Source organism: Aulostomus chinensis, chromosome 16 (genome assembly GCF_037954235.1).
Source record: "Aulostomus chinensis isolate RoL2024-O1b breed Wild chromosome 16, RoL_Achi_v1.0, whole genome shotgun sequence".
Lineage (NCBI taxonomy): Eukaryota > Metazoa > Chordata > Actinopteri > Syngnathiformes > Aulostomidae > Aulostomus > Aulostomus chinensis.
In genome coordinates this window covers 8,207,262-8,233,996 of record NC_141335.1, presented here as the reverse complement: position 1 = coordinate 8,233,996, position 26,735 = coordinate 8,207,262, and the positions used below count along the sequence as shown (strand labels likewise).

The 26,735-nt window shown below is 42.8% G+C and overlaps 2 protein-coding genes across 3 annotated transcripts; both read left to right on the top strand.

Annotated features, from left to right (window-relative positions):
- The first annotated feature begins 382 nt into the window (after positions 1-382).
- LOC147247361 (coiled-coil domain-containing protein 6-like) lies at positions 383-11,445 on the top strand. Its single transcript, XM_086179983.1, has 9 exons — positions 383-767; positions 1,937-2,086; positions 3,512-3,640; positions 4,646-4,749; positions 5,345-5,505; positions 7,139-7,295; positions 7,581-7,681; positions 9,166-9,287; positions 10,185-11,445. Exons 1-9 carry the CDS (start codon positions 513-515, stop codon positions 10,401-10,403), a joined length of 1,398 nt encoding a protein of 465 aa, XP_086036109.1. The 5' UTR covers positions 383-512; the 3' UTR covers positions 10,404-11,445.
- A 3,723-nt stretch (positions 11,446-15,168) lies between these two features.
- LOC147247360 (monocarboxylate transporter 9-like) lies at positions 15,169-25,732 on the top strand. 2 transcript variants are annotated; one of them, XM_086181128.1, is made up of 8 exons: positions 15,169-15,197; positions 15,742-15,845; positions 16,189-16,383; positions 16,480-16,734; positions 19,308-19,451; positions 22,128-22,223; positions 22,876-23,754; positions 24,593-25,732. In XM_086181128.1, exons 4-8 carry the CDS (start codon positions 16,536-16,538, stop codon positions 24,775-24,777), a joined length of 1,503 nt encoding a protein of 500 aa, XP_086037254.1. In that variant the 5' UTR covers positions 15,169-15,197; positions 15,742-15,845; positions 16,189-16,383; positions 16,480-16,535; the 3' UTR covers positions 24,778-25,732. The 2 variants fall into 2 exon arrangements, with proteins under 2 accessions (XP_086037254.1, XP_086037253.1); XM_086181127.1 differs by lacking the exons at positions 15,169-15,197; positions 16,189-16,383 and having other exon boundaries at positions 15,524-15,845.
- Positions 25,733-26,735: the final 1,003 nt, after the last annotated feature.

Below are 26,735 nucleotides of genomic sequence, written 5' to 3'. Positions count from 1 at the left end.
GGTCCTCAGGGAATTCCCAGTATGTTTTGAAAAGCACAATTTAAAACAGATAGACAGTCACACAAAGTAATTTGGAACTAATTGCTTGTTAAAGTCATGAAATAGTGACAAGGTGTCCTGTATCTCTGGAGTCTGGGAGTAGCAACCTTGTCTGTAAGATTACGTTTTATCTTACACGGAGAGGGGGTGATCTTTGGTCTCAGTTTGCTATGTTTTCCCTGCAGTGCACAGTCTCACTCGGGCCAATCTTGGCGAGGGTGTAGATGCAGGGCCAGTGGAGGCTACAGTGATTTATGGACAGAGGTCTTGCATCAGTTGCAGACTGTACCTGGTTGGCAGCCCAGCCCTAAATTTCCCTTGTGAGGGATTCGTGGGGCGGTACTGGAGACATCCGGATGGTGGCGCTATGCCGACACGCGTGAGCAAGGTCACACCGTGTACTGTTCTGCTGTCTGCGCTCCTCAAACGCTGCAGCTGCCGTCGTCTTCCAGTCTCCACACTGTCGCACGGCCATGGCGGATAGCGCAAGCGAGAGCGACACCGACGGAGCTGGGAGCAGCTCGGCAACCCCGATGTCGTCCTCCGCTTCAAATTCGGGGAAACCGAGCATAGTTATTTCACAGTTTCGTTTGGAGGAACTGACGAACCGATTGGCCTCGTTACAACAAGAGAATAAAGTTCTTAAAATTGAGCTGGAAACGTTCAAACTCAAGTGCAAAGCCCTGCAGGAGGAGAATCGGGACCTTCGCAAAGCTAGCGTCACCATTGTGAGTAGCCCTAGCTACTAGCGGTCTAGCTAGACGTTAGCTCCACGCCAGTTGTTTTATTGCGTTTGACAGTCAGGTAGCTATAGGTAATGGTATTTGTTTAGTGCTAAAAAGGTGATGTTGGTAAATGTAACACGTTACAGTGATGTTATATTTGTGTTTGAACTCAGCACTCTTATGTTTTGCTAGATCTGCTAACATTAGCAAGGTGGCTACGTTGCTAACTTAGCCTTGGGTTTGCAAGGTGGATGGGCATCGATAGTCAGCTACTTTGCTTTGCTTTGTTTTGTTTTGCATGACTAATCTTGGCTAACCTTTAGCTCAAGGGCTAACGTCAAATTACAAGGCGTTACAAATCAGGTGGGCACCTCACGACCCATGTTACTGTATCGGTGCTAGCCATTTGGACAGCTGATTAAGTTACCTACAGCCTAACATTGTCACCACGTAATGTCCTATAATGGGGTATTAATTAACAGTAAATTAATAATTTAGTAGCAGCGTTGGCACGGAACGATGCGTCATATGTCCCCAAGCTCGCTCAATCAAACTCAGCCTCATAAAATGTGTAACCGATCTCCTGGCTAGACGGGAAGTATGTAGGCCAAACCTAGCGAGCTAGCTAAATGCCAGGCTCATATGTTGGCAAGTGAGCCACGCTGCACCCTGTGCACCCTCTGGGAGTGAGTGAGTGAAGCCAACTAAATGTTTGATTTCTTTTGTCCTTCTCGTTGTTCTTGAATAGCTGACAAATTCCGCTAGCGTCAGAAACACAATTTACCTTTGAGGTCAATGAAGGGTGGAGAATTTGAGAGTGCTGCTCTGAAGGACAGCCATATCATCCCGCTGTAACGGGTAGCTGGTATAACACTGTAAGTAATAGCTGTTGTAGCACATTTCCTCACTGCCCCCTGCTTTCACCCTTCCCCAGCCACCCTTAAGCGCAGTGACTTATTGAACCATCAGGGTAAACCTGCATCCTTTTTTTTGGATGACAGACTCACTGCAGCAGATTTTGGTTGATCCTCTTATGTGTGTATATGTTGAAACTGCTGCGTTCATCAAGGGCACATCACCATCGCTCGGGCAAATGTGAAAATCCAAGGCTTACGTAGTACAACGATGACGCTAATTCACTGGTGTTTCTTTGTATTTCTCTTTTGTTGCAGCAAGCAAGAGCAGAACAGGAGGAAGAATTTATCAGCAACACATTGTTTAAGAAGATCCAAGCCCTCCAAAAGGAGAAGGAAACATTGGCAGTCAACTATGAAAAGGAGGAAGAATTTCTTACCAATGAACTGTCAAGGAAACTCATGCAAGTGAGTGATGGGTACAAGATAGGAAAATACCAGCAAAGTCCTTTAGGCAAGTCTCGCCACACAGCAGTAGTTTTGGTAATACCCCTGGAAAGTTATTTTTGGCGTACAAGGCTCGACTCTTAATGGTCGAGGAACAGCACTAACAATGGTCGTGAGACATAGAATATCTAGGAGTAGCACTCAAACGTCAAACAGTTTTAAATGCTTAGCGACCGCCCCGAAAGAAGGTTGAGAATGCTTCTGTGGTGCCACGGTAGTCATCTACTCCTCGGACACGGGGTCTCACCATGCCACCTTCTTCCAGGGTGCTTTGACGGAACACTTTAATCGCACCACGGCAGTTGAACAAGTCCCTTGCTAATGTATTAACACGTATCCATACTTCACAATACGCCATCATACTTGTGTGCTAAAATGTCATCTCCAGCTGACATGTCGTGATCCTCAACTGTGGTGGGTATGACGTGTTTCACACCTTAGCTGATGATCGGCTCTTTGAGGTGAGGGGTTGGATGTGTGTCGCACAACCACGGTCTTTGTTGTCATGAATTTATCTAAATGTTTGTCTCCTTTCTCATAACATCCACTACCAGTTCTTATCCACTGGTTGAAGTTGTTTATAGCAGGTTAGTTATGTTTATCTAGAGCAGTTTCATTAACAGCCTGCGGCAAAGAGGGGTTCATTAAGTCCTCTCTTTTGCCAAGTATTTGGTTGATTAGTTGGGATGTTGTTGGGCCTGTTTCAGTGTCAATTTTCTGTGTGCCTCCGCGCACGATCCCATGTGTACATGCCTCTGCTGCAGCTAGTGCATTATCGTCAACTGTATTGGTACTTGCCTGAAGCGTTGAATGGCTCAAGATGACTTCACTGTGGATTCGAGCTACTCAGTGACTCTAATGACTCTCCTCCAGCTTGTTATTCACTCCGTTTTCCACATTCTGTGCGATGGTAGTCATTGTAAGATAAAACAGTGTTGCAGCATAATGGAAATGGTTACTTTCCCTCACCAGTCTTTTCCTATAAATTATTTTGCATCACTTTCCCCATAATGACTAATCACTTATATAATCCATCACACAGCCGTCCCACTTTGAATCAGTGCTGAGCCGCACCCTTTCTTTGTATTGGTTAGCTGCCAAAAGGGGATACTATGGTTGCCAAATCATTATTTTACTCTGTGTATTTCTCCGGGAAGTTAAACCACGAATCTGTTAAAACTATAATATACACTTCCTGTTTTTGTATTCTCTGTGAGTAAGCTAAATTTGGTGATGCTTGTGTTTCAGTGTGACCATCACATAGTTATTTTTGTGACTCACCATGTGTTTCCTCTTGTGCTCTTGTTCCTCTCATCTCTCTCATTCAATCCACCTCCCTTTTTCTTTCCCCTGTCCGTGCACTGGCCTGCCCCTTTTCCATCCCAGCTCCAGCATGAGAAGGCAGAGTTGGAGCAGCACTTAGAGCAAGAGCAAGAGTTCCAGGTTAACAAGCTCATGAAAAAGATCAAGAAGATGGAGAATGAAACCATCTCCAAGCAGCTAACTTTGGAACAGGTATGGTTATTGCGGTAGAACAAGAACATTTCAGCACCCGCAACACATCCCTCATGTTCAGTTATTGTGAAAGTGTGTGATGCCAACATTTCTCCATCCTTAATTCTGCCCACTACACAGTTTCTGGGAAGAGCATTTTTGTTTTTGGCCGAGTGAATCCTGTATGTTGGAGTCACTCCATAACATTTCCATTCACTAATGATGGAACTTTTCCAGTGGACACGCATCCATTGTTGGTGCTCACTTGTGAGCAGATTTTTCAAAAACATAACTTTTTTTCCCCTCACATTTTAGAGCGCTAATAATCATTTTCTACACTATCGGTACCACCCCGTTCAGATGACTCTGTCCATTCTCCTTCAGCGTGGTGACACGTTGCATCAGAGCTAAATTGTCACTAAATGGTACAAGAAACAAGCCAGCCACATGCTAAAATTAGCGCTAAGGAAAGATGTTAAAAAAAAAAAAAAAAGCACCCAAAATACTGACATGCCAACTTCTCCATAACATTTCTACTGTTAACACTTAGGGTGGATGATGTGGTGACAAACCGTATCACTTTTTTGGGAGATTTGTTTACAATTTTATCACGATTCGTATTCATGTTCATTTTTAAGACTTTTCTATATTACAAAACTCTACAACCAAATAAATTACAACTTGTTACACCATTCTGTTTCTTTTGCCAGCAGCCAAACAAAACAACGGCAACAAAAAAACACCATCATCATCATCATCATCATTGATAACAGAATTTCAGGATTGGCTTTACAGTCATTTGTATCATTTGGAATTCTTGATAGACAATTATGCTTTGCTGTTTTTCCTCTCCCTGTGTCTTTCTCACGAGAAGACATGCTGAGATTGTATTTCTCTGAAAGAGAAGATTATCTGGACAAAGACCTTGGTTTTGCAGTGCCATGTACTCTGTGTGCAGTGTCCTGTGAATTCATTCTGACATGACTTTTTTTCCCCCTTTTTTTTTCTTTTTGAAAAATTCTCCAGTTGAGGCGGGAGAAAATCGACCTTGAGAACACATTAGAGCAGGAACAAGAAGCCCTCGTCAACAGACTCTGGAAACGAATGGACAAACTGGAGGCTGAGAAAAGGTATTTAATGATGTTAGTCTCCCCAAACCATTTCTTACAATCTGCTTTTAGTGAGACTTGATTCAGTGGTTGTAGAAAAGTCCTCGTACATGTTACAAGAAATCTCTTCAGTACCCAATAAAGCAGCCAATAGTTTCTGCACTAGTTAAGAATATTAAAGCTGCTTGTTTAACTGTGACACTTTTCCATTGTTTATGACATTTGCAATTATAACTTCAGCCCAAAAACCCAGAATATTGTCAAGTTTTGTCTGTTAGTAAATTATCGGGCTGTCATGATGAATAAGTCTAGCCCATATTTTAGAGATGAGCGTTGACAAGAAGACAAGTTCGGCATAATTGATGAAACACTTTGTCACTCTTGACAAGTGAGTCAGTGTCAACAATTCTGCAGAACAGAAATGCCACTAATCAACCAAGAGAATCTTTCTGATTACACTAAGAGTAAATTACTTTCAATTTCATGGCCTGATTTATATCTTTAATTAGTCTAAAGATAGTTTTTCTTTTTTAGTATTGCCTGCACAGCCTTTTCCAGGTTCAAAGTCATCATGCCTTCGTGTCTGTCGTTGAGTGATGTTTGTTTCCTAAACTAGAATCCTCCAGGAGAAGTTAGACCAGCCTGTGTCAGCTCCTCCCTCCCCAAGAGACGTTTCCATGGAGATAGACTCACCGGAGAACATGATGCGGCATATCCGCTTCTTGAAGAATGAGGTGGAGAGGCTTAAAAAAAGCCTGCGCACCACTGAGCTGCAGCGTAAGTGGCCTGTCAAACTGTCACATGATCCAAAGGGGGGTGGGGGATGTGATCGGAGGGAGCAGGAGTAGCGCTGAGGGATGTGATTGGTAAAACTGATCCTCACATCAGCTGCGCAGGACAAGCTAGAACTGGATACTTTCCCTGCCTTGTTCTGGGACAGTTGAGAGCCTCGTGTGGTTCTTGTAATTCTGCAGTCACTTTACACCTAAAGACACTTAAGAGGAAGTGGAAACACCACAGTGGTCCACAAGGCTTGAAGAACGTCCGTTATCATCAGGAGTAAACCTTTTCCTCTCCATCTCTCTCGAAGACGAGGTTTACTCGATGTTGTTTCCGTTGATGTAGAAAGTTGCGCTCCAGAAACCAGAGACACAGATTAATGACCACATGCAGCGCAAGCATAAAACATTTAGGGGCCTTGTGAATTGTGTAACAGCTCAGATGTTACTGCGGTTCCAAGATGGTACCAGATATTTTAAGATATGCCCTGGTTGGTGCATTGAAAGATGCTCATGGTGATTGACTTGTGCTCCTGTTGCAGTCAAGAACAATATGTCATGATCATGATGCGGACGCCGGACATAAGATATCAGCCCTGCCGAAAACGGGGTTGAAGATAAATATTTTAAATGATCAACTGTGATACAAAACATGGTGGATGCACTATATGAGAACCTGGGTTTGCCGACAGCGCCCAAGCATATTTTATTTTTGAGCCTCTAAGCGCAGTGAAGAGAAAACTGTGCTGTAGGTGTCCTCCACAGTCACGCTGCTTTCCAGCTCAGTGCCTTTGACACACAAACACATTCAGAGAGGCTGCAGTGACCCAGGTGAAAAGTTTAACAGAGGTCAAAAAAAGAACTGCGCACCCAACAAGCATAAACATATAGAAAGGCGATATTGTCTACTGCCTCATCTGTAGCAAAATATGAATAAACTAAAAATGAAAGCTGTCTGTAGCCTCTCTGGATTTCTGCCTAGTATTTATGTTAAGACCAGTCCCACCTGCAGTTACCTTGACTTCATCTCATTTTTTTCTTAACTCGCAGAAAGTTATGGAGGAGAGCATAACTGAGAAGCTTTGTCGTGCAAGGAGGGGAAATCCAGTTCAGTTCACCACGTTATCTGTACTTGTGTGCATGTTGGCAACAGAGATTTTCATTCAGAACCACTTCGCTAGGGTGTGAATATTTTCTGCAAATTCACTCAATTTTAAGAGTTATGTAGAAAGTTACATAGAAACCACTGTGGAACTTGATGAAAATAAAAGGGTGAATAAGGCACTGGTGGTAAATCTAATTGAATCAGAGCCCTACCTACGATGATTCTGCTCATGTCTTGTTTTTGCCAGTAGGGGGCGTTCTCAGTCCAGCTTTTACTACATGTACTGAGCAGCTGAGTGATGACAGGATTGAATATCAAAAAAACACTTGATTTTATTGACGTCAAGCCCACAAATAATTGGATGTTTGAAGGACTCCATCCACAGTTCTTTGTCAAAGCCGTTCATATTAAGGTTCCCACAACAATACCACAGTGTCATCAGGTTGTTCATTTTTATATACTGTTACCAGGATGAGAGGTTGAAAGCAACAACTGATTTCATTCGTTGTTATTTGTTTGTTCTCAGACACAGAGAAGCGTGCTCAGTACATTGAGGAGGAACGACACATGAGGGAGGAGAACATCAGGCTGCAGAGAAAGCTTCAGAGAGAAATGGAGCGCCGGGAGGCCCTGTGCAGACAGCTGTCTGAGAGCGAGTCAAGTCTGGAGATGGATGACGAGAGGTAGGGGGATAGGGACTCGTGATGGGACACTTTAGCAAAAACAATTTAAAAATCCCACTCAAAAATATAAATGGGATATCAGCGTCATCATTTTGTCTCATGCGTACCTTCCAAGTAGTTTCAGATATTGATATTTGATCATTTGAGGCTGCATTCTGAAGGGAATGTTTGTCTAGCCCTTCCTCATGTTGTAGCATATAAAACCGACACAAGTGTGAATTTATAGCCTTGTTTAGCAACACGAGCGGAGAACTGACTTTTCATGAACCGATCTTATCTCCTCAGGTACTTTAATGAGATGTCTGCACAAGGCTTGCGAGCAAGGACCGTGTCCAGCCCCATCCCCTACACCCCCTCTCCCAGCTCCAGCCGACCCATATCACCTGGTAGGTATATTCAAAACGGCCACCGTCAAGATGACAAAACAGTCAACAAGTTGTATTGTGTCAAAGAAAAGTGGCCCCTGTAATCAGTACAGAGAACATTTGATGCCAGTTAATATTTGTCCTTTGCAAAACAAGTTTTATCTTTGTTAGCAAGCATATTAAAATCCATTGTATCTGGTGTCACATCAGGGACAAAGACATGTATAAAAAGGTCAGTGATACCCATAAATCTTGAGTGTAGATTACACCAGTGAAATAATACATGGCTGCCTGTCATATTGTCTCCAGTCACATCAAACTTGTTGATCTTGTTCATCATATATCCGGCAGCATCTGCAACCTTTGAAGTCAGGAGTATCGTAAAGTCAGGCTTACATAACACGGTTGTTTTTATGCGCACTATAAGAAAGCAAATTTTATGGAACAGTTCAGTTTATTATCAGGTGAGCTATTGAGCTGTTGTACACAAACACAAATGAGAGTTTTTAAAAAATGAAATGGTTACTCTAGAAGTTGAACTTGGTAAACTAAAGCTGTCAAATATGAACGTTAAAAGCAGCAACATACCAGACGGCCACTCGAGGTTCGCGCGGCGATAAAGCTCGAGTACATGTTGCATCCATTTGTCATCGTGGGTTTGGGAATTCTTTGAAACAGAAGAAGAGAAACAAAATGTTTTGAATGTCTGCAGTTGGCGTTTAAGGCAAGTTATTGAGGGTTGAATGTTTCCTAACATCACAGGTGTATTCCAGGTCAGTGGAATCTTTTCACACAGGGTCCTTCAGAAGCTATAGTCGCGACTCCTAAACAAATGTGCAAGCACTGATGCACCACATGTGACTAGACAATAGCAGGCTAATGAGGAATCAGAGGGATTTTCTTGTGTGTTGTGTTACGTGTTTCACACAGCTCGGCGACAAGAATATACACTTGACCTCATCACGAGCATTTTTTTAGCTTTCAGGTAGAAATCAATCAGAAAATGGAAAGAAAACTGGTGTTGCAGGGTACTGAAGGTTCTTGTCTGGTTGCATCAAGGGGTTATAATCTGCAACTCTTCCTTGAGAGGTCCTTAGGTCCAATACACTGGCCTCTTAGCTGGCATTCTCTTTGTAGGCGTGGCGTAAAATGAACCACTCCACCAGTGGGATTTCCTGATTTTTAGTATGTACAGGAAGTAAAAGGACCCAGAATTCCATAGAGACTGTATTCCATCCATTAAGAAAATAAACCTGAACTTCACCTTCAGACAACATAAAAGGTTATTTGAGTTTGAGGTTATTTTTCAACTTGGGGGGGGGGGGGGGGCGACATGCATATTTTACTGTCTGCTCAGCTGTCATTACCAGTCTGGAACACGTGCAGAGAAGTGGATGGATTTGATGATGCGGCATCCTGGAAATGCAGCTGTTAAACAATCCTTGACACTCAGGATTTTGTACAAAAGTGCCGATGTGCAGCTTTGTGCTCCCTCTGTCTCTCAGGTCTCTCATATGGCAGCCACACAGTGGGCTTCACCCCTCCAGCCACGCTGTCCAGAGCTGCCATTTCCCACTACAACACCCCTGCCCTGCATGTCCACGGAAGCTCCTCCCACGCTGTAGCAGTGAGTAACATCCACCCACTCCTCCTCCACAGCCAGACATTTGGTGTGGTGGTTGTTATTGTAGTGTAAAATTTGATTCTGATTCCAATCTGAGCTTCTTTTTCATAAACTGGAGATATAAGAGAGATGGCTGTTTATGTTTTTTGTTATTGTTTTTCCTGTCACTTGTTAAAGGAACTGTCTCGCTGTTCCAGGAGTCGGTTAATGGCTTCAGGGAAACACCCCAGCATGATCAGAATCTTTACAGTTGTCAGTGTTAAAACTTTGGACTAGAACTCCTGACGTTCTTGTTTAAAGCCTAAACCTATAAACCTGTATCCTCTCAACACTACACTTTCAGGTTTTTTTCAGTGCAGCTAATTATTTCCATACTAAAACCAGCGGTTTTGTGCTGTTGCGTCTGTCTAGGGTTCTCCTCCCTCTCTGTCTGCATCTGTGTTCCCTTGTTGCATGTGGACTCTACATCTCCTCATCATGTCTCAGTCCACTCAGGAAATAAACAGAAATGATTCCATCTGAGAGAGCAGAACCTCAGACAGATTACATTTTCACTAACCCATTTTGTCTTGTCTCTTTTCCTGACTTGAACTGTAGTTGGGAGGTTGAGGTCAGTGGCTAAGGGGAGTGTAGGAGCCAGTATGTGAAAGATTCATGATTTATTTTTTTAACTCTTTAAACAATTTTGAATATATTGCAGCAGTTAAAAGTCTTTTGGAAAATGACACGACAGAATCTTTGCGGGCCTTTGGCCAAATTAACTTCATTGTCTACTGGAGATGTTGTCCACCCCCCATTTATTTGTGTATTTACTCCTCTCTCTCGCTCTTTCTCTCTCTCGCTCTCCCTCTCCCTCTCCCTCTCTCTCTCTCTCTCTCTCTCTCTCTCTCTCTCTCTCAGAGGCCCTCCCCAAGAAGAAGCACCAGCCCCGACAAGTTCAAACGTCCGACGCCCCCGCCCTCCCCCAACACACACTCGGGGGCCCTGCAGGCTCAGCCTCCGCTCCCCCCACCAGCCCAGCCCATGGTCCAGTCCATGTCCTCCCCGGCAGCTATGTCGCAGCACGCAGCAGCAGCAGCAGCAGCAGCAGCAGCACAGCAGCCTCCCTCCCAGCCTTAACGCCACACACAGTCTCTGTCTCAGCGCATGGGCGCGCCCACTGAATGCCACGATGCTACCGCAACAGCAGCTTCCATCATTAACAGCTCTGGAAGAAGCTCTCAGAAGCAGCTTAAAAAGTTTTTTTTCTAGAGGGGAGAGAAACAACGGCGATGCACCCTCAGTGAGCCAGTCGCCTGCCAAACCCACGCGTGGCGTTACTCAACTACTCTTAAAAGGAATGGATGTACTGAAAAATAATCACTTCTGGGATTTGTAAGCCCATTATCTGTTCCACCCTCTGTCTTGTACATGTTATATATTTTTTTTGTTGGTTTTTTTTGTTTTTGTTTTGTTTTCTTTTGCTTGGGACTTTAGCTGGTTGGAATTGTTGTGGCGCTTCTAAGATAGCACAAACAGCACATACAGTATGTGTCATGGTGGTGTTCTCTGATCGGTTGGATGTTTGGAACTGTTGATGGATGTACGGCTGGAGAAACGGATGAATAGATAGATGGATGTGGTTGATTCCTTTCATGCCTATAATATGACACTCGATTGCAGGAATGTCCTCCACTCCAGCTCTCTCGCACACACACACACACACACACACACACACACACACACTCTCCCTTTGTCTTTGAGGCCATTTAAACAGTTTACCCCCACCCCAAGAAGGTGCAGGAACGATACAGTCTGCAACAAGTGTCATAGAAGTCTGCTAGGAGTATCCGTTTTAGGGCATTGATCAAACAGAGTTTGCGCCACTCTTATTTTAGTTCATGAAAATATTAACAGCTCTGCTGCTCTTCAGTTAAAAGTGAAACAGGGGTTTAAAAAAAAAATCATCATGGGGGACTGGACACTGGTACATAAACCACAGATCAATGTCGCCTTTTGAGGTGTGAAAATGTAGTCTGAGGTGTTACAACTTAGTCATGTACTCAGTCTCTTCTTTGCTCTTCTCTCTCTGGTGTATTTCTGAAAGCTTCTATCATCCTTATGGATATTCCTCATCCAAAAAAAAAAAAAAAAAGGAAAAAACACATTATGCTCTTTACACTAAATATACATACTGCTAAGACATTCTAAATGAATGGTACTGTTGACTAAATTTCTATGTATGATTAAAGCTCTTGAGATGACAACTTTTGTTTTTTAATTGTCAATTCAATGGAAGGCATTCTCTATTTGTAATGTGAGAATTATGAGAAGTGGTCAAACTGTTGCTGATGGCGGTGGATGTCCTCCATGATCAGTGCCCTATATTCCTGACCAGAGTTGGAAGGTTCCAGCAGCTCTTCAGGTTCAGGACGGTCTTCTCATGTAATTAGCTTGTGTATTTTTCTTGTGGAACTCATGACATCACATCAAACCCCCTGCAGTAGTTGTTGGAATTCTTTTTTTTTTTTTTCTTTTTTTTTTTTGTCATTATTTGTGCCTTTTAAATAAATCAATACCATGAAAGCTCACACTCCTGATCTGGGAAGGTAGAATATATGTTCGTCATCTGTTCAGCATAGCTGGCAAAAATAACTGGTTTTGAAATGTGTTCAAGTCGCAATTCAACGACTATAAAAACATTCAAAATTAGAATAACAGATTCATTCCAATATTGAAATGTGTCGTCAGTGTCAGTAACGGAACCCGAAATACCAGGATGAGAACACGCCTCACGTCTCATCAAGACTTAAAGTGACGGCTTAAATATACGACTGGTGTGCGACGTCCACGGATGAACACAGTGTTCCAGTGCTGTACAATCAAAACACAATCAAAATCAGTGTTTGGTTTTCTGCAATTTTCAAACACAGGCAGGTGCGGTGTTAAATGTCGACTCTAAAAATAATTCAATGAAAATGATTAAGAATAGCGATGCAAGAGTGAATTAATTTTACCAATCACATCGCAATTACAGTATACAATTCCACATTTGACGGCGCCGCCATGACCGTGTCGTGTGTCATCCCAATCGTTTTGGTTCCAAACTGCCTTTGTTCTGAAGGTTCATGATGATGGAAAAACAATAGCCTTGCTCGTATGCAATAAAATAAGATAAAATGCCAAGTAGTAGAAAGTACTGATATTTGTGTTAAATGAAGGTAGTTGAAGTAAGTAAAAAAAACAAAAATTAAGTACAGTATCCATGTTATGTCCTGTAACTCAGCAAGTATAAATTCAGAGCACAGAGTTGTTTGTTATACAGCTCTTACACACACTGGCCCATTGACGGTTGATTCAGTATCAGTATCTGACTTCAGTGTCCTGGTTGACACGGTTGTGACTGGTTTTGACTGGCTGGAGACCAGTGTATATCACATATCAAGCATTCCAGTATCATCTAACATCATAAACCATTATGATGTGGGTGTAATAAGCTGTGGGGGGGGGGGGGGGGCAGACCAGGACCAGGACCTGTGTGATCCTCCTGGGTCTCAACCAGGTCAGTCGTGTCAACTTCATCAGAACCAAAACCTCATCTTGAAAGTGACACAGGAATACTGAGAGTCGAGAGTCTCCATATAATTGAAGTATATCCTGTGTTTTTCTACTGTGGTCCTGTGTTCTGTCTTCCTGCTGAAACCAGCAACATGAACTAATCCAAGCAGGAATCTGGACCGGAGCCTCAGGCCGGCCATGCTGGGTGCTGAAGTGACCTTTCACTTGTGAACCCAGAGAGATTTATCCAGACTGCGGGGTGGCTCCGTATGTTTACACCTGCTAAAACTCTTACGGAAAAGAACAGCAGGCATTCTGCTTCTCCGGTGTCATAAAAGTGTTGGAGGAAAAGAAGAGATATGTCAGCGATTCAGCTGGGAATGCTGAGTGTACTTCTGTTCACTAGTGTTCACTACGATGAGCACTGGAACGAGAGCCAGCGCACACGTAAGAGACTCAGTGGGACTAGATTATAAAATTAGAGGATATTTCTTACTTGCCACCTTAATTCTCACATGATCTAAAGATGTCCCGCCGGCATTTAATTCAAATAACAGCCGAAGCATTCATCACATTTATGGAAAATAAAGAAAGGGTTCCGCTATTCCTGGGGCTTGGTAATAAAACTGGCTACATTTTTTTAAAGATATCTCCAAATATCAGGGTTGTTCAGAATTTCGATCTCTCTGATTAGCAGAGTTAGAAGATGCTGACGAATCTCCCGAAAAAAAAGTTACTGGATGCTCTCGAGGGGACGCTCAAGACTTCAAGTCTGATAATTCCAAAATGTGCTTAGCAGCAGTGTCAGTAGTTCTCTGGCTGCTATTAAGTTTAGGAAATGTGAGATTACTGGTAAATCTAGAATTTCAGACAGATTAGATGTAGACAAATAATTATTTAGGTCACCTTTACGATGGAAAAAAACAAACAAAGAAGGCTCATTATTTTGTTTGGTTCAAACATACACCAGCCCCCACACACACAGAGCCAGTGTTTGTTTCTTTTCGTCTTCTTTTTCTTGATCATAGTCTGGCTGCAGGATAGAAAACGCTATTTCTCAGGCATATTTTTCATGTGCACACAACTGAAATTCAGCAGCACACTTGTGTTAGTCAGAAGTGTGTCAGAGCTGCTCTGCAAGCCCCACACCCACCACCCACCACCCTCCCTGAGTTGTTTCACACACCATCCTCCACCTGGTTGAAACTGGTCTGGGACAACATTTCACTGCAATGCCAAAGCGAGAACAGTACAATTAACTGTAGTTCCCCTTGTTCATTTGATTTTTTTTTTATTTTTTTCCAGGCAGAAGGGGATTACAGAGCCTAAATCTTTTCTCTCTAAGACCCTTCCTGGCAGCAGACCTCAGCTATGGGAAAAGCATCAAAGTTCCTTAAGAATTTTGCTGGTGTGTTGAGTGTGAACCAGCGTGACCTCTGGTCTGTTCTCCCTCCCCCATTCTCTCTCTCTCTCTCTCTCTGCTCTCCTTTCATCTCTCCACTTTCCTTTCTTCAAATCAGATCTCCTTGGCGTCACTGACTTGTCTTCCTGACCAGGGGTTATGAGAATGGGTGCAATCACATTTTTTTTTATGATGCTACAGTTTGACCGGGATAAAATCCGAGCTCTCACATGACCACATAAAGCCTATAAGAAAAGAAAATCTGAGAACTGTGTCACTGCCCACTATTTTCTTTTCTAATTATTGTTTTGAAAGTGGACTGAAAAAATAAAGTTGAAGGCATCAGCCTTTCCCTGCCTGCAGGCCTGTATGGCCTGGACATTTCAGCCTATACTGGATTCCCTTTAAACTATTATTATAAATATATTTATGCTAAGAATCTGAGCTCATTCCTCAGATGCACTGCCAGCTATGTTTAACTCATTGTAGAATAGTTTCAATTAAAAATGAGAATGGTGTATATGTTCCTTTAAAAATGGTTCAAATCCCTTTTTTGTTTTCTCTGAATACAGAATGATGATCCACATTAATGTGTCTTTGTTTGTGTTGCTTTACTTTTTATTTAGCTTTTTTTTCTTTTCTTTTTTTAACAGCACTTTGGTCAGGATCAGTTGTTTTAAACGCGCTTCACCAGTAAAGTTGGATTTACAGGAGAATATCTTCATGTACTTGGTCCTCTCTTGTTATTCTACAATATTTTGAGGGCGTAGTTCTTAAATCAGCGTTCTCCACCAGGCAGTTCCTCTGCCAGTGCGCCCTGCTGATGCACTGTGGTGCTGTTATTACCATCCATCAACCGGTTCAGACTGGCCTGCTGTCTATATGACTGAACAATGTTCCTGGGTAGCAGTAACCCGATAGACCGACCCCCCGCGAAGCACATCAACCCTCCAGCGTCCACGGACACATAATAAGTGAGGTGAACTCATAAAGGGGAGCTAATAAGCTTTTAGTAATGTCCCTTTAACATTATTTTATTCACAATATTTCCGAGCATTCTGTCCTTGATATTATTTCAACTAGTGTGTTTTTTTTTCTCCTTTCAAAGACTGGTTTATGTTGGATCCTATCAGGTAAACAGTATTATGTAGCTCACGTGTTTTTGTGGGTGGAGGTGGGGGTTTTCACCAGCTAATTTTCCAGTAAATTCACGATGACCCACAAACACCAGCTGTCGCATGTCTGATCTAGAGAGCGAGCGAGGGTTTTGTGCGGCGCGCTGCGCTCCAGGCGCGCAAGAGGAAGCAGCGCTCTTCCTCCAGTAGCTGCGTTCAAGCTGCCGCTGGACCAGCAAGAACAGCTTTGAACCGGTTTTGTCGCCGGCTACAAAGCAGTATGAAACGGATGTACTATGCGTATTGTTGATCCAGAATGCTTCCTTGACACCCGGACGTAAGGGGTCCGTGTCAGACAGGCCAGAATCTTCACACCATGTCAGCTTGTTTGTGTCATTTACAGTGATTCTGGCAGGAGGAGGTTTTTAGGGAAACCATCCTTCATGGAAAGTTCCCGTAGAGCGCGCGGCTCTGTAGGCGCCTGCTGCTGTTTTTGCAGATGCTGAGGTGAGTGTCGCATGTTTTTAACAATACAACAACAAAACACGGATGTCAGTAGATTACAGATGGATAATATGACGGGGACACATGTCGTTCGTCTGCCGTGTACTTACATTCATCCTGTATTATGGGATCGGAATGTATTTATTGTTGTACGTGTAAACAGCGATATTCTGATTTTGAGCTGCTGGACTCCAACTTTCCTTCCTCTACCGACATTGTAAACAAGGTGTGATCATGTCAGCTCAATGCTGCTGCTGCTGCTGCTGCTGCTGCAGTGATGCGAGGAGCTCTCATCAACTTGTGTCAACACACAGACATGCCTCTCTGTTGTCTCGTTTCGGACCAGCCTGATAGAGGGAAGTTAAAGTGCAGGGGGATGGAACACACAGCAGTGCAGTTTTCTGTAGTTTCTCCTCCTCAGAGGTGTGGTTATAGAGAGGGGAACAAAAAGGGCAGCGGGCCATGAGTTGGTTGCAGTCAGTCTGAGTTCTGGACTCCACTCAGGTGAGCTGCCAGCAGCAGCCTTCACCATCAAGGCTCAGTGAGTATGCGCTGAGGGAGTGACTGTAGATTCTGTTTAAAATGTGATTTCTGGTCATCTTTTAAATGACGTTACTGTCAATCTTGCTCTTCCTAGGAACCCCCCCTCCTCTGTCACAGCAGACCCCAGAGGGCAGCAGTAACATCAGCAGCATGGCTCCATCTACGAAGGTGCTGGACGGAGGCTGGGGATGGGCCATTGTTGTGGCCTCCTTCATGGCCCAGCTCCTGGCCTACGGTTCACCCCAGTCAGTGGGTGTCCTCTACCCAGAGTGGCTACATGCCTTCCAGGAGGGCAAGGGCTTGACGGCCTGGGTGGGCTCCCTTGTGGCTGGAGTTGGCCTCATAGCAAGTGAGTAGAAATCTAATCATCCTTGCCCTGAGCAAAGTAAATACCGGTTGAGCCAGGTCACAGAGCTGGGTCAGGCTAGGTCCTGATCCAGCACTGAGGTCTCTCTCTTTGATGAAGCGATGGAGCTATGCAGAGCTGGTGATAAATATTATGGCACTACTTATAATAGTTGGCAGTACATCTGCTGACGAGGGTCATTTAGGGGGTGATATATCTGCTTAGTGCTATCAGAGCACCAAACACTCACCTTTACACGTGAAAGTCCTCCATTCTTAATCATCCTCCCACATGATGCCGCTGATAAAGCAGATGTTACTCTTGTTCAAAGTCTGGACAACGATTTCCATGTTAGAGGGCAATCAAACTATTAAATCTTTATTGCAGCAACAGGTGTTAAGCTGTGATTAATTAATAATGTGTTTGAAGGGGATGGAGAGAAAAGACGATGTCATCTTCAAAGCTAGTGTCTCCCTGAGCAGAGTTGCTCATTGATTTCTGGAAGAGAGAGAGAGAGAGAGAGAGAGAAAAGAAAAAAAAGCAAGTGCAAGTCATCCATGTTGTGAATGTACAAGGATCAATTATCGCTCTGTGTAACCACAAACGGAGGCGAGGAAGGTGAAGGGAGGAGGAACAGACACAAATACTGGATTTGTTTAGCAAGGCTATTATTTGTCTGTGACACAGAGAGACGAGGGAGACCTTAAAACACAAACACAACAACAACAACGCGAATAAACCGAGCCCCTCTCTCTAATGTCTGCTGATCACATGACTGTGTTGGGCAAACAGGATGAGTGATAGATAGCGGTCATGCTTGACATTTCTGTCTTAAGCCCTGTCTGCTTTCTTGCTGTCATCTCTCTCTCTCTGTCTCTGTCTCAGAGGGGTAGGGTGAAAATCCTGACCGGGCAGTTCTGGACACGTGTCACAGCTGCAGCACTGCAGTTCTGGCTGCACAACAGCAGGGTCTTTCCCCTGTCTAGAGGGGAGGGAGACAGTAAATGTTGCATGATGTGTGATTCATGCAGCATTCCGGTGTGTTCAGCAAGCACTGAAAAAACATGGAGTCTCAGGGTTGAATATTCACTCAGGGGGAAAAAAAACAAACATGCAGCTTTATTGGAGAGCTGGAACAACCTGATAAGGACTGCAGTCATCAGACAGTGGATAAGACGATTCCTTTAAAGTTGAGGGGAAACAAGGTGAACCTCTGGATGTGTAAAATGTTTGAATTTAGAAATGTCTTGTGACTTCTCAAGGTCCTTCTGAATGATGTGACAACACCACTGACAGATTACCAGCGTGAACCTAATGTGATCCGGCAGCTTCCTAGTCACAGTCATACTTTATATGTATTTTTTTCCCAGAAATGATGGGTTTTTGTCCGCTACAAAGCACTCAGGGAGCAGAAACCTCCACTAAGATGAACATTTGGCCCCTGGCACAAACGTTAGACATCATGTCCACATCATTGTGTACATCATAGTCCAAAGCATGGGGAAATCTTACCTTTGGCTCGCAAATATCAGATTTTACTATACGTCAAATATCACCTCCTGCATCCGCTAGATGGCACTAGAGAATGCCCACTCACTATACATAATGTTGCTGGGTCTGTACATTAAAGTGTAAATACACTAATCATTTTCTGTTGCAACCTGGCTGTGCTCTCACTAATCTGCCCCAAAATCTAGTTTGGTGTTATTGAAAAATGCCAACAACAACAACAACAACAACAACAAAAATACATGATGTCATTGAGGGAGGTAATAATTATAGTCGGTAGGAATAGTGCTATCACGATCCAGTGTTGACCGAGTATTCGGTATCGCTCATCTATAGCCCCTTTAAGACAGAGAATGCGCCAAATTTGCAGCAAGGTAGAGCCATTTGCCATCTTATCTGTGTGAAATGGAGGTGTAATATTCCTCTTTCCAAAAAAGCCGCCACTTTTGTGGGTATAAACATGTGACGTGACGTGCAGTCCGAAGTTGCGCATGAACAGTGACGTACAACATATACGTCGGAAGAATATTAAGCCCCCTGACAGTTTGTAGGTTTCAACACAGCAGTTCGCCGCTCTGGCTGCTAGCAGCGTCGGTGTTGACGTTCTCGGAGGTGTTTGATACGGGAGAACCGGCAAGCGTTATGTTTGCGAGTCTGTGTCATCATTGACGTCTCCGTCCACCTCACACCGAGTCGGCACATTGACGGCTTGGATTGACACAGCAGTGAGGCTGCAATAACTGTACCCTCGGTGGAGGAATAATGCCGGGCTGTAACTGACCACCAATTTGCCACACTTGGTCTGAAACCTCAGACCGAGCCGCAAAAATGACGGGTGAATTAGCGGCTCAGTGGCCAGTGTGAAAGCGCCTTATCACTCTCTTTGGGCGCTTTCATACCTCACGTGTTTACGCCCACACAAGTGGCAGCTTTTTTTGGAAAAAGGAATATTACACCTCTATTTCACACAGACAAGACGGCAAATTCCCGCCTCTACATTACCGCAAATTTGGCATATTCTGTGTCTAAAAAGGGCTTTTATCTCTGTCTTGTCTCTTCTCCTTCAGGTCCTATCTGCAGTGCCTGTGTGGACAACTTTGGCGCTCGTCCTGTCACCATCTTCAGTGGTGTGATGGTGGCGGGCGGCCTGATGCTCAGTGCCTTCGCTCCAAATGTCCAGTTCCTCATCTTTTCCTATGGCATTGTTGTTGGTAAGGAAAAACTTGCTCCTACTACATTCTGTGTGTGTGTGTACGTGTGTGTGTGTGTGTGTGTGTGAGAGAGAGAGAGAGAGAGAGAGAGAGAGAGAGAGACTTTAATAGAGACAGTCTCAAAATTTAAGCTGTTATCAAGGTGTAAACGTCATGTTACATTTGCCTCAGACAGGCAGTCAAAGAGCAGCTTGGGTCTTGTTAGTGAGGGGAACAGTGTGTGTTTGATGTTGCTGTGGTCATATGAGTTACCTAAGCTTCTTATCCTGCTAATGTATGAGAATCTTGTAAAAAAAAAATTGTATAATCATTTGAAACAAGCAGGAGCACATGTCACATCCAGATATTATGCAAGATAGGGGGCCGACTTAGAAGTTGCTGAAGGTTATTTACAGCTAGAGGGACAATTTGTGACACCAAGGCGAATGCAGACCAAACCTAATGTAAAAGAATGACTTTTTTTAATGCTGTTTTCAATGAATCTATCCCCAAAATTTATTGTGTCATTTCTTGGCCCTTGCAATACTCCTTTATCAAGGTAAGTGAAATTCAGCTGCATACTTTTTGCTGCTGCAAGTCTAACAAAATTTGTCACCAACTTGGCTGTTGAAGTAACTGGGCACGGTCAGTTGCCTGCAGTTGCAAGGGATATCCGTCAAATAATGCATTATCAATCGACTAGTGCATCCTCATCCTCATGCCGCTCTTCACCCACATTCTCCCTGCCTGCCAGTGAAACAACTGAATGTCACAAAATCCATCAAATCACGTGGAAGATCATAGTTTTTGGTCGTAACAATAATCCAACATGGGTGACACAGGAAGTAAACCCTGTCAGATTCTAAGTCGAAAGGCCCTATCAATTGATTATATTATGACACAAATCCATCACGATATAAAATATGAGGATAGTTTAAGACTTAGTGATGCTGTTATTAAGTTACAGTGCGGACATACGGCGTGTGGCAGTGACCGTTTCAGGGGACATAAACTATGGTGTCCTTGAAAGATGTTTGCAGATATGCAATAATGGAAGAAGATGTACGCCTGAGCACTGTAAGCATTTGTTCAACATACTCATGAGGGATGTTGACTGAAAAACAGCTTAATGGCTCAGCCTGATCCTCATGTGCCCCTTTGTTGCTTCACCAGTGTGCCGATGCAGCCCACCACCACCTGTTATCACACGTTAAGTGGCAGACAAGCCACTTCATGCCCTTCGCAGAATCAGTCCCTGGGAACGCACACCGTGCATATTTAAAGGCTGCAAAATTATATTTAGAGATGCCGTTAAATCAACGTTGGGCTCCAGATGCAGACGTAGCTTCTTGACTGCTTTGTTCTGCTAACGTATTGCGCAAGAAAGCTCATGCACAGTAACCTTTTCCCTACAGCTTCATCAGCCCCTGAGCCTCAGTGGGGTAACCCGAGGCGCCAGACGGTCAGAAACAACTGAAATGTCACCCATAGAAGCCGTTTAATTCAATTAATTCTTGACAAGTGATTGGACGACTCATCTTTCATCAGTCACAGTGTATCACTTTAACTAATCAGATCATCAAACCGGTGTTAGAGCGGCCAGTATAAGCGTGTAAACATCCTTTCCACTGAGAAAAGCCTTCGCATTCTTCTTTGTCTCTGCTGCCATTTTTGTTTAGAACCAAGTCCCACTATTGTCTCACCTAAAATCTCCTCCCCTATTGATTGGTCTCATAACTTGAAGCCTTTGCAGGAAGGTTTCTGACATGATCTCGAGGGAGTTGGACGATGGTCCTTTTGAAGGGGTTCTTCTTCCTCTTCTCCTTTTCTTAATTACATCACATTTGAGGACCTAAACATGTTCAAACTCATGCAAAGTTTCACACACACATTAAGAATTTATGGGTCTCGTTCTTCATTGGAGAGATTCTCATAACTTGGATTCCTTCCAACCAACAGGTTGGTCACATCCACCTTCAAACTGGGAACACCAGACTGTTGTAATTCAGATGATAAGATTTTTTACGAACTTCAAACGCTTGACAACAGCTCGGGCTTGAATACCTCACTAGCGCCACCCACTGACAACTGCAAGCAATAAACTTCATTCAAGTGACTCAAACATTCATCTACTCCCCCTAGTGGATTGACCAGTTCCGTCACATATTTGGCCAGAAAAGCCTGAAGACCTTGATGATGAAATGTTGTGAAAACTATCAAACACTGTTGCTATGGTGACATGGAAAATACTGATTTTTCCTCATGAAAAATGAAACAGTTGAAATTTAACTCCATTTGGTCAAACATTTTACAGATTTCACGTTTGATGAGTACCATCCCAAACACATCAACAGAATGAATCTAAGTTAGAGTCACAAATGTCTCTCTCGACAAGACACAATAGCTGCAACAGCCTATGTCACGGCAAAGGTGTGAGGCACTGTTAAACGCTGTGTGCAGCTTTAATTTTCATCCACTGAAATGGTTGTATCGTGACAAAAATCTGCAAAAATGTAGCCTTGTTTGTTTATTTTCATCATTTGAAAAAGATAACGCTTGTCTCATCTAGCTATGAAATATGGATTTGTCTTATATTGTGCTATTGCACTGTGTATTTTTAAACATGAAACGCCTTTTTTTCATTTAATCTAATTGGAATTTGTCTTATGTTTGTTCTTGCCTTCTCTACTAACACAGGCCTGGGTTGTGGTCTGGTGTACGCAGCCACATTGACAATCACCTGTCAGTATTTTGACAAGAGGCGCGGCCTTGCCCTCGGGATTGTCACCACAGGTACTGATGCTGTGACCTCTCTGGGTGCACACCACTTCTCCATGCTCACTTCTTTCATGTATGCACTGCTGGAAGCCTTGGGAAGCTGAGGTAAACAGCTGTAGTGCAGTACAGGCAGACTGGCCTAGTGGGTAGGGAAGTGGACTGGTAACCAGGAACCAGATCTGGTTTGGCTCAATATGTAAAACATCATGTGGATAATATAAGTTTGGGAAGATATTAGATAGATGGATACAACTTTATTGATCCCATGACAGGGAAGTTTGTGTGTTACCACAGCTCACTTACAAGAAAGAAAGAAAAGAAAAGTTAAATATATCAAAGAGAGGAGAAGAACATTATATAGAGTTACATATGTACAAAACACTACACATATTCTTGGCAGAACCAATATTTTCAAAGCCTTGACAGTCTTTGTGCAGAATTATTTTTTGACTTTGGCACCCCCTGGTGGCAATATCAAAAAAGAAGGCTCCAAATACAAAATACATAGGTTAGGGTTAGCAGAGATGCAGTAGATTTCAAAGGAATTGTATAATGTTCTCACACATAACTCATCCTAATAATGTGAAAAGGTGCTTTGAATAAACACTCATCTGTCAGAACGATGGATCTCTTTCTGACGCTAAGATATCTTCCTCTGCTCACCCAGGCACTAGCGTCGGAGCGTTCATCTATGCCACAGCTCAGAATGAGCTCATTGTGCTGTACGGACTGGACGGCTGCTTACTAATCATTGGGGCTGTAGCACTAAACCTCATGGCCTGCGCCGGCTTCATGAGGCCCCTCAACATGCCGGGGTACTACCTTAAACAGAAGGCGGCCCTGGAACGCAACACAGAAGAGCATCTTTTTGAAAAGCCCCAGTTGGATGATCTGAAGATCACAGCAGGTTCCACCACGACCTCTCCTGAGAAAACGCTGACGGTGAAGGAGTTGCTCATCACCATTGATAGCAAGGACTTGGCCATTCAGACCGACAAGACGAAAGGAAGCTTCCTGGCAAGATTGGGCATCATGAAATTTATCAAGAAAAAGAAGCAGGCGTACTCCAAGTACATGCACTCCATGTATGAAATCCTGCAGGACCAAGCCATGGTAGCCTTCTGCATTGCTGTCTTCCTTTTCAGCCTGGGAGCGTTCCCTCCGGTGCTCTTCATTGAGGATGTGGCTCAGAGTGAAGGACTTATTGAAGAAGTTAGTGTCATTCCTCTGGTATCAATAGGGGCGATGGCTACTGGTGTAGGCAAACTAGTGCTGGGTATCCTGGTGGACATCAGGTGGATCAACAGCATCTATCTGTACGCCTTCACCATGTTTGCAGGAGGTGTGGCACTGTTCCTCATCCCGATCACTAAGACTTACCTAGGACTCCAGATCCTGTCTGTCATCCTGGGATTCTTCTCAGGAAACTGGTCCCTCACCTCCTACATTACAACTAAGATTGTTGGCTTGGATAGACTGACACAAGCCCACGGCATTCTCATGTTCTTCGGGGGATTTGGGATCATGCTTGGACCTCCTGTTGTAGGTAAGCTTGGTCTTTATCAGTGATAATAGCATGGATGAATAACGTCATGGTTTCATTTAGGAAAATTAGACAGTTAAAGGAAATAGCTTATTTGCTAATCTCGCCAGAGCAAGACAAGGAGATAGATACCCTTCTCTTCTCTATGCCCACAGAAACCAACTGGCCTCTAGTTAGCTCAGTGAAATGAATGACAGTGAGAGGGAAGTCGAAGCATACTTCACTCAAAACTCCTCACATAGACAAGGTTCAGGTTTTTCATTTTGTCCAAAAGTAATCACACTCATCCTTTTACAAAATCAGCCAGGATTAGTAGAAGAAGTGGCAGTAGTAGTAGTAGTAGTAGTAGTAGAAGGAGTAGTTGTAGTCATCTCTTTTCAACAAACATTTTGTTTCATTGGCTGAAGTTTGGACGTGCTGTGTCAAACCTGTGTGATCAGTCAGGAAAGTAGTTCCTAATTCTAAAATGACAGTGTCTTGTGATCGTAAAAATATATTACATAACATATATTAGGCACAAACCCAGTTATATTAATGCAGGTAAAATCCACAACTATTCATCGAGCTAAGCTAACTCAGCTCATTTCTGTGGGTCTCATCTCCCTACTGCCAGGAGGGAGGAAGGGTATCAATCTTCTTGTCTGGCCTTGGGGAAGATAACAAGTAAGAACATTTCCAAAACATTTCCATGGTCCTTCATTAGACAGACACTCAAAGAAAGGGCATGTTGACCTTAATAAGGAGCTAGCTTGCCATGATTTAGATAAAATACCGCATTTTTCAGTAATCCTTGCTGACTGTCTTCACTGTGTTTTTTTAAATTTTTTAAATCTTTTTCTAGGGTGGTTCTTTGACTGGACGCAGTCATATGACTTGGCGTTCTACTTTAGTGGGAGTTGCGTGGTGCTCGGAGCGTTGATTCTCTTCATGCTCACACTTCCCTGCTGGAACAGAAAGCCCTCAGAGAACGACCGACCAGACGTCCATTACACCAGCAACTGTGACAAAGTTGCCTCTGTAGCCTGAGTATGAGCACATTTCATAAAGACCCAAATGTCCTCCCACTGCCCAGCAACTGTCCTAAACCACTTCTGACTTTATAATTGCTGCCAGGTCTCAATATACCAAAATAGTTGCCTGAGGTTATGAAATACAGGCCTTCACTCTGTATTTTGCCTGCATTTCTCAGGTCCACATCATATATTGCAGATCTATTTAAGGTTTCACACCAATTTCTGTGTTGATTTTACAATATAACCTCATTTTACGAGGTCAATTCAACAATGTAGTTCAATTCATGAATTCTAGATTGTGTTTACACCGGTTTAGCTTCTTTTTAAGGTAGAAAGAAGACTTTGTGCGGTTGTCAACATGGGAAGGAGCTGTAAAATTGTTGCATTTTAAATGAACACAATATAAACCACTCTGCAAATGCACAATCTCATGAGTACAGGGACTGGAATGAAGGAGGGAGCTCTTTTTTGTTGTTGTTGTGATAATCTTAACTTAAAGCAGCACATTTCTATTTTGTATTTCGGTTTAAATGTGTACACGATGTATCCTACCAAAGCATCAATGATAGTTAATGCCTGTCAACACTCAATGCCTGTTTGAACAATACAGAAGCCTTGCTTTTAGATAATTTTTGGTTTGGTTTTGTTTTCAATAGAATTAATTTAGTTTTGAGTTTTACATCCCTCCTGTTGCAGGATCAGGCAAATATCTTTCTGTATACTGACTAAAATACATGTAAAAACACTGCTGAGGTCCTTGTATGTTTCCAAACAGCATGTTGGTTCACGTTGTGGCATGATTATCATGACCTCTGCTGGCATTCATTCTGACCAGGCTGGTCCTTTCCCATCATGTTATGTTTATGTTCATATATATATATATATATATATATATATATATATATATATGTGTGTGTGTGTGTGTGTGTGTGTGTGTGTGTGTGTGTGCGTGTCTGTCTGTCTGTCTGTCTGCTCATACATGTATGTGCGTAGAGTTCATGTGTATCCATCATTTGATAAACTTTTGTATTAGCACTAGTTTGTAAAGTCCTACGTACTAGTGACTTTTATATGCACAATACCTGGCCATACAGTTGTAAACATTGTTTTGATTTGAAGTTTATAATTGTGATCAGAATTGTAATGAATTTATTGCAATAGGCTTTTAGAATCACTTGAATGTTGTGAATAGACCACTTCAAATGACTGTTCCAGCTGGCTCAAGGGTAAAACTGGAACATTTAAGTTTGCATTTGTTTGTAGAAACTATTACAGGGTGCAGAATGCTGATGAGGTACAATTAGTACTGACGTAGAAGAAACTTTTGGCCAGTTTTATGATATTTATGTCCTAGTTTTGTTTCTATTATTTCCTTTTAAAAGTGCCATTAAAAGATATTTGGATTGATGATAGTGACTGTAATTTTAAAATATTTTTTTACCTGCAGCTGTTTGATTTGTGTCATTACGCAATAAAACTAACAGGAGTGTAGCTTGGGCCAAGGAAGAATCATCATATTTCAAGGGAAATGCGTTAAATGGTTTACTTTATGTTGATATTTAAAGACTTAAATGAACGGGATTCTATGGGAGTACAGACTTCTTCCTACTCAAGTTTAAAAGTTTAAACACAGCTACATATTCAGAGGTTACAATATCAACATTACTTTAACCTCAAACTTTGTACTCCGAATTTGTTCTTTTTATACAATTCAACTGGCTCTTCAGTGTTATATAAATATTTTAATGCTAAGATCATATTTTATTGCTTCAATGTCATGACACAGAGACTCCAAATCAATACTGACTATTACTACATTGGACAAATAATACACATCTCTCTCCAAACAAATTTAAGGAGTTTGTTGTGTGTGAAAACTATAATGTAAAATTCAGGATTTTTCCAAATACCTTCAATGTCATGTGACCCCCAAATCAATACCAGATATTATTACTAGATCGGAGAAGACAC

Excerpts from the sequence above, each read along its gene's own strand:
- LOC147247360 (XM_086181128.1), top strand. The coding sequence starts at position 16,536 with ATGGCTCCATCTACGAAGGTGCTGGACGGAGGCTGGGGATGGGCCATT. Across the intron at positions 19,452-22,127 it reads TTCCTATGGCATTGTTGTTG|GCCTGGGTTGTGGTCTGGTG; the intron begins GTAAGGAAAAAC and ends CTACTAACACAG. Across the intron at positions 22,224-22,875 it reads CCTCGGGATTGTCACCACAG|GCACTAGCGTCGGAGCGTTC; the intron begins GTACTGATGCTG and ends CTGCTCACCCAG.
- LOC147247361 (XM_086179983.1), top strand. The coding sequence starts at position 513 with ATGGCGGATAGCGCAAGCGAGAGCGACACCGACGGAGCTGGGAGCAGC. Across the intron at positions 5,506-7,138 it reads GCGCACCACTGAGCTGCAGC|ACACAGAGAAGCGTGCTCAG; the intron begins GTAAGTGGCCTG and ends GTTTGTTCTCAG. Across the intron at positions 7,296-7,580 it reads CTGGAGATGGATGACGAGAG|GTACTTTAATGAGATGTCTG; the intron begins GTAGGGGGATAG and ends TTATCTCCTCAG.